The sequence below is a fragment of the Phaenicophaeus curvirostris genome, chromosome 3 (genome assembly GCF_032191515.1).
Source record: "Phaenicophaeus curvirostris isolate KB17595 chromosome 3, BPBGC_Pcur_1.0, whole genome shotgun sequence".
NCBI classification, from domain to species: Eukaryota; Metazoa; Chordata; class Aves; order Cuculiformes; family Cuculidae; genus Phaenicophaeus; species Phaenicophaeus curvirostris.
This window is the reverse complement of record NC_091394.1, coordinates 55,281,815-55,296,456: the sequence shown is the minus strand read 5'-3', so window position 1 is coordinate 55,296,456 and position 14,642 is coordinate 55,281,815. Positions and strand designations below refer to the sequence as shown.

The window sequence follows — 14,642 nt, the reverse complement described above, 5'->3', positions numbered from 1 at the left end:
ACAAGTGTCCAACCAACGCTGTATAGCATGGGCAAGCCTTGATCTTCTCTCCTTGCAAGTCTCTGTCTAATATAGTTAGCTTGATTACAGAAGTGGAATTACCAATCACCCTTCAAAAATGCACGTCCTTAGCATGTGCCTATCACAACGTATGGACAGGCTGCCGAACCAATTTTGGCCCAAAATTGTCAAAATGGAGAAAGCACAAGGGTTTTTTCTATCCCGCAGCCAAAAGTGAGACACCCCCCAACCCCCCTACTGTATAAAAGCCAGAAAGTGTGTGCCTGAGAGGAGGCGCTCTTTCCTGGGGTAGTGATTCATCCCAGTGACCAAGAGGCAGCCAAACCACAATGGTTACTTACAGAAAGGGGTCAGGGGAGCAAACGGAAAGGAATTTTTAAAAAAAAGCGAAAACAAGAGGTGTTTGGATAACATGGACACTGATACAAAATAAAAATGATCAACAGCAAAACAAAAGCATACAATTCTGTAACGTGAAATGCCGAATGGGAGGGAACAGTCTGCACTTCTGTAAATGTTTTTCCTTAAATCTCAGATGGAAGAAGGACTTCAAACTGATGTCATCTGAAAATGGTCCCCTTTGCCTTAGCAATGAACTTATGGTCTGCATGCCCACGGAATACTGAAAATGACAAGACAGGTCTCTTGGCAACTAAGCTACTTCAGCCGTCTGCATTAATCTTCAGGCCCTTTTGATAACTCATTTGAGTGTGTCATTTGAGAATTCCTTTCCTTCCTTTCCTTCTGTTGCTGAAGTCAGAAACAGTTCTGGAAGCGGTATGGTTTAGAAATGTTACTGGGCAAAACAGAAAGGAAACAAATCCCAAGAAAAAACCCAGATTAATGAGGCACTCTTAGTATGAACCTAAAAGATGAAAGCAGAAAGTGGTATGTGTTTGCTGTGCTGCCATTTCACATTTCCAAACTAGAAGCAATTAGAAGGTTATCTACTTACATTACTAAACCATCAACACGTTACTAAAATTTCAACCATTCCAACTGACATTTCCAAACCAAACATCAATTCATTTTGGTGCCATGAAACAGTATGGCCATTCAAAGAACAAAAAAATGAAAAAATAATTTTTTTCCGAGATGAAAAAAATATCTGCAGGATATTATTACAGCCATTTTAATGATTATTTCATATTTCTTGAGCTTTGGAATAAGGTTTGGGAATGGGAAGTGAAATTTAGGCTGTGAAGTTGAAGTATACTCCTAAATTATGGCTTATTCAGCATCATTTAGAAATTTTAGCAAATGCTCACAGGGTAAATGAAACAATAGTCTGTCCTACAGAATTCTAACTTGCTCAAGTTCTGTAGATTTTCTTCACAATGACAAAAGGCATATCCTAGCAATGGCTCATCTTCTGCCAAAACTAAATAATCTTGAAGACATTTATCAGATTTCTTTTCAACGTACTTTAGAATAGAGTAAGGTATTTTCCCATAATTTTTTTCTCATAAAATGTTAACTAATTCTGACTCATCTTCTGAAAGACAGAATAATAATCAAAGAAAGGAATTCAGCCAGGGGCAGATGTTTGGCATGGAATATTTCAGCCTAGGTGTTAAAGCCTACAAAACGGTGAGCAGCCAAAACCAAGGTTTTGTAATGACACATATGAAGTTAAGATGAGAAGAATATTAGCACATTAGCTATTTTGCAGGCCCATTACTATAGAGAATACTAATTTTTTTCCTTTTACTATTTTTTACTTTTACTTTCTTTTCCATATTTCAGAAGAAGCAAGAGGATGCCCTTATATCACATAAGAATAATACAGTAACCTCCTATCCGTTAGTAACTCAGATGGAGGATAGACAACACGCAGAAGCCTCGAATAATTTTAAGTCAATATGACTATTTTCAACATAGCAGTTCTGAAAAGAGTTGGCTAAACACATTTCTGGTTTCCTGATGTTACTTTCCAGTGAGCCTTCAAACACTGGGGAAATTCCAGAAGACTGAAAGGATGATGATGTGGTCCTAATATTCAGGAAGGGCAAACAAAGTGACCTACAATAACTGGACACCAGCTACCTTGACATCAGATCTAGGCAAAGTGACTGGAAAAATAAGTAAGCAAATAAGGTCAGAAATCTAATATGTCACATCACATGGATGGCATTATGAACATGTAGCATGCAAGTGGACACAGGATGTAAGCTCTCTAAAGTTCCAGTGAGAAACTGTGAGATTAGCTTTAACCAATAGTTTGCGTGTGACTTAAAATTGTACAAACTCCTTATGAAAGAACAATCATTTTCACTATTATTAATGTACCCCTTAAGTCGAATGCAAAAAAAATAAATCAGAGAACTAATTCAATGAATTACAGTTAGAGCTTTTTGCCTGTGGAAAATCATAATCGAGAAAGAGCAGTTACAGCAGGATTTGAAAGTAAATGCTGATGGCTATTAAATGGTTTCACCAGTGACATAAAAACAAGTTAAAAAAAAAAAGAAATTATGCAAATACCACAAATTCAAGCAAATTTGTGACTAAAAGAGGACAGGTTTGACATACACAATGACCTGAACTGCATGCTTAGCTGGGGATACTAAAATGAAGCAGACCTGGATATAGAACAAATATTTCCCTGTGTTTAGGTAGATGAAACACAAATGATAGCTGGAGAGTGGGAAACTGGACTTCAGAAAACAAAAGCTACAGAAGTTATGAAATCATATTGGACAATCAATTCAACATGCAATCCCAGCACCATGCTGTGACCAAAGCCAAACCAGACTCAAACACTTATAACAGGCCTTCAGCATACAGGAGGCAAAGTAGTGAACTGAATCCAGCCCAAGGTTTTGATGAGACTAAAACTGGAGGAATACATACATGCCCTCATTCTTAAGACATGGTGAAAACTTTGAGAGGATACAGTAAAAAGCCATGAAAATCACTTGAAGACCAGTAAAAATATTTTAGAGAGCCTTAAAGAGCTCACTCTGTTTAGTTTATGAAAATTATGAGGGAGCATGATTTTGCTGTGCAATTGCCAGAGAGGGAAAATGCCACACACTAAAGAGCTCTTTAATCTAATGGAGAAAGGCTTTACAAAACAAAAGAGGGGAACTGAAGCCAGACAAGCTCATATTTGGAAGAAAACCCACTTTTAAAAGTTTGGGAGTGGAATTAAGGACAAACTCTCAAGGCAAGTGATAGATTCTCTCATCCGCATGTTTTCAAATTAAGACCAGAGGACTTTCTGAAAAATAAATGTAAGTTCAGATGTTCTCGGAAACAAGTAGTCAGCTTAATACTGAATAAATCCTTGCAATTTCATACCCTACAGTCACACACAAACTGATACAAAAATAATCCTTCTTTCACACTTAAACTCTATGAATCCACTACCTCTCAAGAAATATTACTGAAAAGTGGTTCTATCAGTCACTTACAACTAATTCACATAACTTCCACTGTTTCTTCTTAAGCGAAGGGCCCACTGTAGTTATGCTTCACACCCATTTCATGGTTGTCTTCTATTTGCCCATATTTACTGTTATTCACAATTTCAGCACTTATCCATCAATACAGCTGACTTCAAACCACAGAAAAAATTAACAAGGGAACAGGAAAAGTTGGTTATAAAGAAACAACAAAAAATGAAAAAGCCACCCCCACACTCATAAATTAAATGTTGAATTTCCCTACAATCTGCTGGAAACACCATTTCCTCAGGTGATGCTGGAAATCAAGGACTTGTATTAATCTAGATGTCTAGACTCTTCACAAGTTCTTCATCCATTACATTCCAACACTTTGATGACTGGGATGTTATAACCGACCATATATAGCTGAAATGCAGTATTAGCTCAGAAGGCAATCAAGAGAGCATTAAATCCAAGTCAGGCAAACCCCACAAAGAACAAACTTCAGTTGTAACCCTATGTGGGCCCTACAAACACACATGTAAGTATATACTTTCACACATTAGTGTATGACTAATGCTTCTTACCTGAGGAGACTTTGGTATCTGAAATACACTGATGCCTCCAAAAGTTAATGGCAGATCTTTCTCTGTTCTGCAGTCGACATAATCTCTCAGCTAGCCCGCCCCTGCAGAGAACAAAGGAATGCTCAATTTTGCCAGGAATTGGTATTCAGTTTTGCCAAATGAAGAGACACAGGACAGATGGAATATGTATGCTTTGACTCCTAGAGATAAAAATATACAGTAAAATTACATTTTGTAGACTATTACTCCTAATTTTGATTTTCCAATGTATATACTCCCGGTAAAATATATACTTAGGGTCAATACAAACAATAAAACATTTTCACTATCTGGGTGTGCAAAATCTTCATGTTTTCAGTCATGTCTCCAAAATGAGGATTGCAAAGGAAAGTTTCCCAAGTTTTCACTTGTGCACATATCCTGATAGATTCTACAGACAACTGAGAATTCAAAACAAACCAGTGTAACCACCAGTTAGAACAGGTTGGTGGTTTTTTTTTTCCCCCACACAGATTTGTTTGTCTGTTGGCAAGGAGTGATCACAAAAATATTCTTTTACCCATACTTGACCCTATGATTCATTTCACAAGCTGGGTCAAGTGTGCAGTTTCAGTGGTCTGAACACACTCCAAGATGAAATTAATTTAGCATTCCCAAGGTGAGGAGCAGAGGAGTGGCATCTAGCACAAATGCATTTAAGGTAACACTACAGCAATTCCTACCACTGGATTCAAAGCCAGAAGATGTAATTTCTCATAGATGTGGGAAGCCATCTTTGGGCTACTACAAAATGCTATGGGAGTATTTGAGCATCTTTCTTTGGCTTCAAAGAAGTTATTTGCATGAAAATCTACTTCATTCTTTCCTTATATTGTAAGTTTTTTGACAAATACTATGTAGTATATCAATAAACATTTCTACTAAGGTGAAATGCGTCCTTACGTTAAACTGCCTTAGGAATCATAGGAGATAACATACAACAACCTCATGACTATTTGTGCACATTAATAGAATTGTTTGGTCTAGGAAAAAAAAAAAAAAAGCTTGGTAAAGCTCACACTGCAAGTGTGAAATTGGGAGGACTCACACCTGTGGAAACCAAAAATGAGTTATAAAAACGCTAAGCAGCACTTCAAGAAGGCTGTAAAAATCTCTCTTTGGGTAGCAATTGCTAAGCAATTTCACCTGCAGGCGAGTAGTTCAGTTTTATATGAAAAGTAGTTAGCAGTTCAGCTGAATTTCTAATGAACAACTAGATACTTTGACTATCACAAGAATAAGTACATGGCATGGCTAAACATCTTAGTAGTAAAGATCACAGAACGAACACTCTGAAGTACGCAAGCCACATTTGTCCCAGAATGATCCATAAAAGACACTTTCAGAGGAGGGGAAAAAAAAAACCTCCAACCCCCAAAGTAATGAACCCACACTTAACAAGCTATAAAACCCATTATATTAAGGAGGGAAACAAAAATATTAAGGAAATCTTGGGCTCCAGCAACCCTCCAGGTAAGCTTCACAATCTTGTTTAATCCTGCTATCAACATGGACATTAAGTTACAGAGGCAACTAATACAGAGAAGTGCAATGGAAGCTTTGGCACCATGAGCAGATCAGAACTACATGCAGGATAATTTACTCCGCTCAGCCCCATTGTCCCCAAAACTTGAGCACTCACGCAGTACTGCACCACAACACTTGTGGGCCCGACAGTTCTACAGACTCCAGCAAATTGTCTGCCCAGTTTCTCTTCTTGCCAAGAAACCATTCTCAGAAGTAATCGTAATTCAGCTTGGCTGTGTGTTCTACACAAACCATGCTGGAACAGGTAGATGCCAGCTCAACTAGGCTCAGATAACGCAGCAGTTAAGTAAGCAAACTCAAAATGTGTTTAAGTTTTGCATGCATGAGTCTGCAATTGAACTCTGTGGCTGGACTATAGCAATACACAATACAGAGAGTGGCTCAAAAACTTGTTTTGCTGAAAGAAAACTGTTCAACAGGTGTGTTCTAAAACCCTACTCCACCCCTTCCTCAGGTAACAGTCAAATAGATCTGTTTTCTTTGTACAAATAATGCTAGAAAGCCTTAAGGTACCTGCACAAGAGAGCAGCTATTACTGCCTCACAGCCTGCATTTCCCCCCTTTTCCTGAACAGGGCTATGGCCATCCCCTGTCAATCAGCTCCTACTCCTCTGGAAGCCCACTACTGTTTCACCTATGGCAGAAACACCCTGTAACATGAAGGAAAGCAAGTTCCTGGGTTTGTGGCTATTGAAGACAACAGTAATACATCATCGTTTTCAGGCCTGATATGTCTACCAGGGAGGGTCTCACTGACACTTACAACTTCATTGCCAATGGGCTAACCATATCTGCATTAGGATAATAGTTACCAAAAAGGTCCATGACAAGTAAGACTGTGCCTTTCCTTAGCAGCCCTTTGTGCTAATAATATTAATTTATATTTATTAATCATCATCCTTCCACTCACGCACATTCCAAATGCAGTTAAAAATAGCTTAAACACAAAACAACATAAAGCGTATAGAATATAAAATGTAATCAAGAATGCATTTATGAGAGGTTCCCAGATGGTCACTGGAAACATTTGTCTTTTTTTTATGTCTGTTTCATACACCGTGAAATTGGAAAATACAATAGAAGGACATGCCATGCACAAAAGGAATTTCTGTGGTAAGAGAGAGAACTGGTAGATGATTGCTTGTTTTATTTAAAAGGTAGAAACAAAGAAATTTAAAACTACATCACAAAGCCAGGAGGATCAACCCCCTTTTTAGCTCAAACACATAAAACAAATAAAGGAAAAGGTGTTTCTGTTAGGTATTCTAACAGAACTGATGACAAAGGCATTTGAAAACTGCTGATTCCTTCTCATACAGTACAAGGACCCACACTACTGAAAATGTTTGTGCATGTGCTGTGAGATACTGTGGACTATATAGTCAGAGTCACTCCTGGCTGTGCACATGAGAGAAGACACAGTCACACAGGGCTTGCACAAAGCAGGGCATGGTATTAATATTAAGCAGGTGCCAGCCTCAGTGAAAGAATCAACGCCGTGTTTTGAAAAAACTAAATGGTTAAAGTTACTATTATTATATTCCCAGTTGCACATCTGTGGATTGTTAAATACCTAATGAGCTTTTATAGTCAATCTTCGGGAGTTAATTGGGTTTACAGGGACTAACAGTCCTTTTTTGGCAAAGATTCTACCACATGAAAGTAACTTTTTGTTTGTAATACAAGGCAGAGATAAATAATATTCACTTTTCACTATCCACACATTATCCTTCTAGAAAACACTGTAGCCTTCCTGTCTTTTCAGGGTGCAGAACGTGTTTGGCTTAATTTTGTCAGATATAAGAGGTTTGTTGGCATTGAGAGTGGAGACTGGATTCTACAGTACCAGGTCTTGGTTAATCTGTAGTCTGTATTTATATATGCATCTAGCTGCTTCAAGAAGTTTAGAAAAAGATATCCCATTCCCTCTTTTGCACAGATCTAACTCTTATAATGCATTTAATTGTTCTCAGTCATGAACTCAACATCTGGTGTGTGTGTACATATATAAAAAGAATTGGCAAATATACTTTGATTACTAATGTACAATTTCTCTAATCAAGGGAACTGAGAAACTGTATTTAATCAACAAAAAAAAACCCCTGTAATCTGAGATGCATACTTTACTGACCAGCACTTCAAATTTGCCCCCAAAATGTTTTAATATGAGCTAATTGAATGCATTTGGCAAATGGTTAATGCAAAGGCTGTGCAATGAAGCCAAACTGCTCAGATACAATCTCCACTGCCCACAGCCTTTTTATTTTTAATCACGAAATTTTCAGTACGACTATTTTGTTCCTTTAAATTCCTGGAGGTGGATAGATTTAACAAGCGGAAATATGTATCTTATTTCCATACTAAATCTGAGTTTGTTGAAATACTGTATTTAAAACAACATATTGCCATTACTGTCCATGTGCAACAATACCCACATGAGAGACAGTTTTGATGGTCTGAATAAAGCTCAGCAACTAGTACAAAAGCTTATTCTGTGGTGGTTGCCCCTTTCCACAAACTTCAACAGCAAGACTGAAAAGTTTTGTGCCACCACATGACAAGTATCATCAAAAGGTAAGGCTGACCCTGATCTGTGGCTCTCAGGCTGCTTGTCCCTAGCTTCCAACTCCAATAAGGCTAATAGGAAAAAAAGGAAAAAAGAAAGAGCACTAGTGAGTAGGCTATGTTTTGAGAAGTGATTTTCAATCTTTCTGAACTTCTGTAGACCTGTCTGTGTTGATTTATTAAGGTTTTCATTCAGTGGAGCACTTCCCAAAAATAACCCCACATTCATCCAAGTTTACTCCTTCCCAGACTTCATCTGAATTTAAGAACAGTGAACACTTAAGCATCTTATTATTCAGTTGTCTCCTCATATACACTATCCTCAGGACTCCATGTATTTCAAAACACTCTAGGTTACACAAATATATGTCCCTATCTCAGGGCTAGGCACTTTCCCTCCTACTCCCTTTTTAAAGCTAGAACAGAACTCTTCACATATTCAAAGTTAACTGGTGAAGTGACTGACTTCTGCAACACCAAGTTGTCCATTTCTATCCCATGGGATGCCTGCTAAAGAAAAAAGGACCTCTAAGCATGCTGGCATTTAATTTGTCAACAGTGGAAACCCATCAGCTATTCAGCTACTTTGCAATTTGCAAAATAAAAAGCAACAGTGAGCACTGACAGTCACTAGCAAGCGTTCCCTTCATATACGAAATAGCATGGATACCTATGAAAGACCTGATTGAAGAATGCTGGCCACAGAATTGTGAGTCTCCTCTAGAAAGGCTACCTCCTCTCCTGTGCAGAAGAAAAGCTGTTGACTTCATGAAGCTACAAGGGATCAGAAAGAATAATTATAGCTTTACAGATCAGCCCCACTTAAGTTCTGACTCAACAGCTAGATTTATAAACATTCACCTTGGACAAACCACCATTACTATCACAGAACCACTATGATCACTCGCGTTATTCTATTTGTTAAATCTGGGCTACTTTTCTGGAATCAAAGCATAAACCAGCTTCTTTTCCTAAGTGATAGAATAAGCAAAGACCAAAGTAGATAGTAATAATTTTAACTTCCTACAAAACTTGTCAAACAATTATACTCTAGGGTCTTTCACTTGGAAAGGAATCAGTGTTTCTCCTGACCCACAATTTCCACGTCAAATCAACAGCATCTGAAGTATACACTTAAATGAAAGGAAAATGGAAGGTCTGTATTGTAACAGAAATGATAATTTCTAACACAGACATCAAGGGTCACCTGAGTCTGCCAACACAAAAATATGGAGAAAAGCCCTTCCACGGTTTTTTGACAATACAAACTGAGCAGGCAGGCAATGCAGTAATTCAGTAAACTGCACTGGATGCAGGATTTTCTTGGACACCAGTTGTTCACATTTCAATTCTGATCCATTGTACCCATCCACAAGAAGTTTTTTTTAACACCAGCCAAATCAACAAGGCAGACAAACTGAAAGCCTCTTCTAAAGTCTTAAAGATTCAAGGATTTGGAGCCTGTCTTAAAAGAGCTCAACAAGCCAAAAGTCTTTTCAAGTCCTTGTAGCCTCTCACCACTCCTTTTTCAATCATTCCACAAAGGAGGTCAGCTCCATAAAACATATGTGGAATAGGTACCATTTTTGTGAGTTCCCACATCATGGTGAGAGCCAGAGGTATCTCGCAGCACCTGCATTAGACAGAAGTGACCCATCTAGAGAACTTACAGTGTCTTCAGCTGTAAATTCCAGTCAGTGTATGCTAGAGACGTCTTCAATACCATCTTTTAACAATTAAACTTTTACAAGGAGCATGTTGGCACTATACCACCATTACTATTGCAAATCAAAAATGGTTCATTGTCATAGACACCAGAGCTTCATTCTTTTGTAGCAAGTTTTGGTTTCCAAGTCTTAGTTGCCTCAGACAGTGCAGAGGAAGAGATGCAAGAGGGATTACAGTCATAACTGCTGAGAACAGGGTGGGTGAGCACTTTCTACATCCCATATGGCCTCCAGTGAAAGATTAAGTAAAACTTTATTTCCCATCTCTCTACTTAGCCAAGTTATCTCAAAGAAAATATTTCAAACGCTTTAGGAACATCATTGGAAAAACATAAGCTTTTTTTGCTACTTTCATAGTTTTCAAAACATTGACCACCCTTTCTAACCAGTCATGTTAAAAAACCCAAACCACAGTTGAAGAGTTTACCACAGCTCTCTGGCTTGCCAGACTCCGTAATAGAAAAAAATACTCCATACTGTCCTACCTCTCTTACAGCAGAGGCTCTCATTAGAAGAAAGATGCGGTACTGAGGAAAATCTTCCCAGAAATAAGTTACCCCTTTTTTGGGCAGTATAAAAAAATAATTTAGAAATATCAAGTACCAGATTCACATGCACCATTTCTCATAGAACAGAGTAACAAAGTTAAGAGAAAGAGTCTACAGGAACCAATTTTGATGGGGGAACAGCCACCTCTCATGAAATAAAGGAAAACCCTTCCCCTCAGTTCTGAAGGTTTTGGCTTGCCTGAGCAGAGGTCTTGCATAGAAAAGCAAGCTCCATGGCTAAACAAACATAAACACCAAAATGACTTCTCTTAGAGAGGAACAATCATACCCTGCTAAACGGCTCCAATCAGTAAAACACATTACTCGTGAAACAGGAGAAATCTAATTTTAAGGAAAGTGTGTGTGGCCTTTTTTTCTATTAACACCAAACACCTGGCCCAGTGAAACCATCCACACTTTCTAAAACAGAAAAGACATTTTAACTTTCAGTAAGCGCAAAATTATTTGCTCAGTGCCTATAAGGGGTAAATCAGCAGTGCAGCCTTGATATTCTTCAGCCATATTTTTCTAATCCAACAAGAAATTCACTAGCAAGGAAAACTTTATCCAATAGTTAAAATCAGCATAAGAACAGGATGGTCAAAAGGGCTAGTCTGCTGCTGTTACGCCCTCCTTCTACTTGTGGATGCATGCAAGAAAGAACAGACCCAATTTTAGAGTAAAAGCCTGCTTCATTTGTGCCAGCTCCTTCCTTCCTTGGCAATTTCCTTTATTTTCAGGACCTCAGATGGCCTCATGTGACAACTGGGTTTCATTTTACTGCACATAGTATCAGGACATTCTGTAATTTTTTCCTCTTTCGATAACAAAAGTTAATTTTAGCAGATCACATCTGTAAGTGGTCTGCAAACAAGTAGATATAAGACAATTAAACACATTTTCCTGAGATTTATTTTACCATTTAACTAAAAAAAGCCAAAAAAAACCTAACAAAAAGCTAAAGCAGCTATTCTTCACAAGTAAAACCTCTTGCAACATGACATATTTAGAAGTAGGGCTAACATTATATAACTTAAGATATCTATTTCCTGCACTGAAACCCAGACTTTTCTTTCTCCTGATTGAAATAAAATCTTACTAGAAAAAGCAAACAATTCAAGCAACCTTTAAGAAAGGTTTACTTGTAGACAAGAAAAGCTGAGTGCGTGCATTTTGAGTTTTCTTTATATAAATCCTGAATGAACCCCATTACTGGTTTAACATATGTAACAAAACTTTGTGGCTTCCAATACTCTTCTCGCTTCTTTCACAAGGGAACTTTGAGAGACTTGGAACTGGTGCAGTTTAGACATTTCACCCGGTAACATTAACGCAAATTCCAGATCTAACAAGAATAGCTTCCTGAAAGCTGTTATTTGCAGTATATACCCTCTCTCCCCTCAGGCTTGCAAATCAATTGCATTATTTTCCCATGCAGTGTTGACTCAAGCTGAGAAATTGAAACTTTGTGGTGGAATAGAAGGGCAGGAATGCCTAGAGCCAACACCTCTTGACCTGATCACCAAAGCAATTTACCTCAGTATCAAGTACCGCCAGTAGCACTTCCTTATCAACTCTCTTTGTAGCTCATGGCTGCAATACAATGACATTTACCTCGCTGTGTCCTGGGAAAATTATACTACTCCCACTCCATCACCAATTTTGTTTAAATGAAGGAAGGCAGCTACACAAGATAACATATAAAACGAATGTTTAAGGTGAGGATGTCCAGCAGTAGTGGTATTGATGTCTGTGAATAAAAGAGATGATACTTTGCTACTAGTGTGGCAGACTGGCATCTCCCATAGCATTGCCTTTCAGGTTGGTTCAGAACCTTCTGGGACCGCCAACACCCCTGAAGGACAAGCACCACCACACAGACTGCCTCCTCTCCCCTGTGAAGCCTGGTAGAAAGAACAACAATCTTTATTTAGAACAATTTTGAAAACAAAAACCTAACATTATTGGGGATACAAGAAGACAAGAAAATTCGCAAAAACAGCACAGAATTGACCAGTCAGAAGGTATGGTGGGGAGGAACTACTTCTGCCATGCCTTTCTTGTCTGCAGATGTTAATCATTTTCCAAAACCCCACTTAACTCCTAAAAGAGAAGGCCAGCAACATAACCCTTCAAATTTTCCTCATTATAAGCAACATTGTACACTTCATAGACCATTTTCTCATTTTATTTCCACTCAAAGGTGTTGAACTTACACTCAAATTTTTAACACAAGTATCAGCAGAATTTATTTTAATCATCCATAATCGGCTTGCTTCTAAAGATTTCTGTTGGTTTGGTCACATGTTGATTTTTGTAGCGTATGGAAATTTCATCTCTAATAGCATCAAACAAACAACACTCTTTCCTCCCATCCAGGTAACCATCCATTTTCATTTTAGCACCAGGAGGATTCCAAGAGCAAAAGACAAGTAACTTGAAAGCAAATTACTTGAATTTTTCCACAGACCATTATGGTTCTTTTCTTTGTTGGTTTGTTTTGGTTGGTGTTTTAGGGGGCACGTTAGTGGACTTTCTTTGAGGTCGTATAGAGAAATGTAGCCACTGAGTTAACAGGAGCATGTCTACAATCAGGTAATGCAAAAATCAATGCAGATTGCAGCGTTCATGAAGAATTTGGAAGACAGTGTTGCACATGGTATGAGATTTTTCTGGAAAATAGATGCTAACATTTTTTGAAAACATTCTCTCTGCTTTTGAAGGCAACATTAGTCATCTCAAACAGCAAACAGATGAAAATAGACATATTTTCTGTTTTCTTAAATGTGGAAATAAAACCATAGCAGGCCTACTCTACCTACATCAGGATTCTTCCACGAAGTAAATAAATTTAATGCTGTCTGGATTTGGAGCAGAACCTCTGGCACAGGAATTCACATAGGAAGACAGCAGCTCTATTGCCTGCCCCATCTCTGCTCAACCCATGCTTCCTTAGGCACCAGTCTAGAAAAGGAGAGCCTGGCTAAGAAGAGGCTCTTGCCTCTCTCTTCCACCTCCTGCAGTTCCAAACAGTCCAAGTTTGGCCAGATCCAGCTTGTAGGATGATTTCCCTTCCTCACTGCTTTTTCTACTATGGCCTCAATCTGCAGCAGAAGTGTGAAGGAAGGAGAAAGGACAAGCCAACAGCTGCTATTTAACTTTTAGCTACATAGCCAGAAAGAAGAGGGTTGTCTCTTAAGCAGTCAAGAAGCTGACAAACCTTCCCCCGAACTGGCCTTTAACCCCCAGCATTGAAGACCAGAATTTTCTTATTGAGGATGCAGATTCCTATATCCGTTGTTAGCACATCAATGAAAATGTTTCCCATCCTTCCTTTTATCGTTGATGGAGAAGACACACACGTGGAATTAATGCCTTGAATAGGAAGACTGAAAAGATGACAATTACCTGGACAAGAAAAATAACTAGATAAACAAACCTCATAACTGAGGAATTTCCTGCCTGCTTCCCTGTTCCCAAAGGAACTCAAGGTGTAACCACAGGATGGAAGACTGAAAAGCCCTGCCAGCTCTGCTACTCTGGCCACTCTGGACAGATGACATTCTGCATCATTGTGGCTTGCTTGGTTGGGTTTTTTTTTAAAGCTATTTATTCTCTCATACACATCTCAGAGAATCTTTGCTGTGAAATATATTTTTGCACTAGGATTGTCGATAGGAGAGATGATCAAATGAAGCTGGTAGGTGCAAATTCCAGTCATGTTTAAGCTATAGAACTCCTGGCCCTGAGATGTTATTGCAGCAGCCAAAAGTTTTTCTGGTTTCAGAAAACTACTGGGCAAACTCATGAAAAGAGAAGCTCACTGAGGGTAACAAACAGCTCAGGTCAAGTAAAATGTAGAAAGCTGGAAGCACATCTGGGCACTATACGCTTGTCCTGTTCATGTTACCTTCAAACACACTTGCTTTTGGCCACTAGCAGGCATTTTTTCGGGGGTTACAGCTTTGGTCTGACCTAGTACAGTTGTGTCTTTATGTTTTTAAAGTAACAAGAAATAAAGCCCAATTGCACAAGCAAAGCTCTTTTAAGTAGAGAGATGCTCAGTAATTAGGACTTTCAAACCTCTTTACTCAGCATTTTGAAACTGCTACAATAATTTTTAGAGAAAAACAAGTATGGCTATGGAATCAACATGAAGATTTTCTTCTTAAGTAGTTGATTGATTGATTACTGTTCATAGAATCAGCTGCAAAAAAC

General features: G+C 38.4%; 1 protein-coding gene across 1 annotated transcript in view; it reads right to left on the bottom strand.

Moving 5' to 3' along the window:
- Nucleotides 1-14,642, bottom strand: part of SPIDR (scaffold protein involved in DNA repair) — a 216,721-nt gene that overhangs the window by 144,766 nt on the left and 57,313 nt on the right. Inside the window, exon 7 of the mRNA XM_069854054.1 lies at nucleotides 3,998-4,098. Coding sequence (XP_069710155.1) covers nucleotides 3,998-4,098 — 101 coding nt within the window. The remainder of the gene's footprint in view (nucleotides 1-3,997; nucleotides 4,099-14,642) is intronic.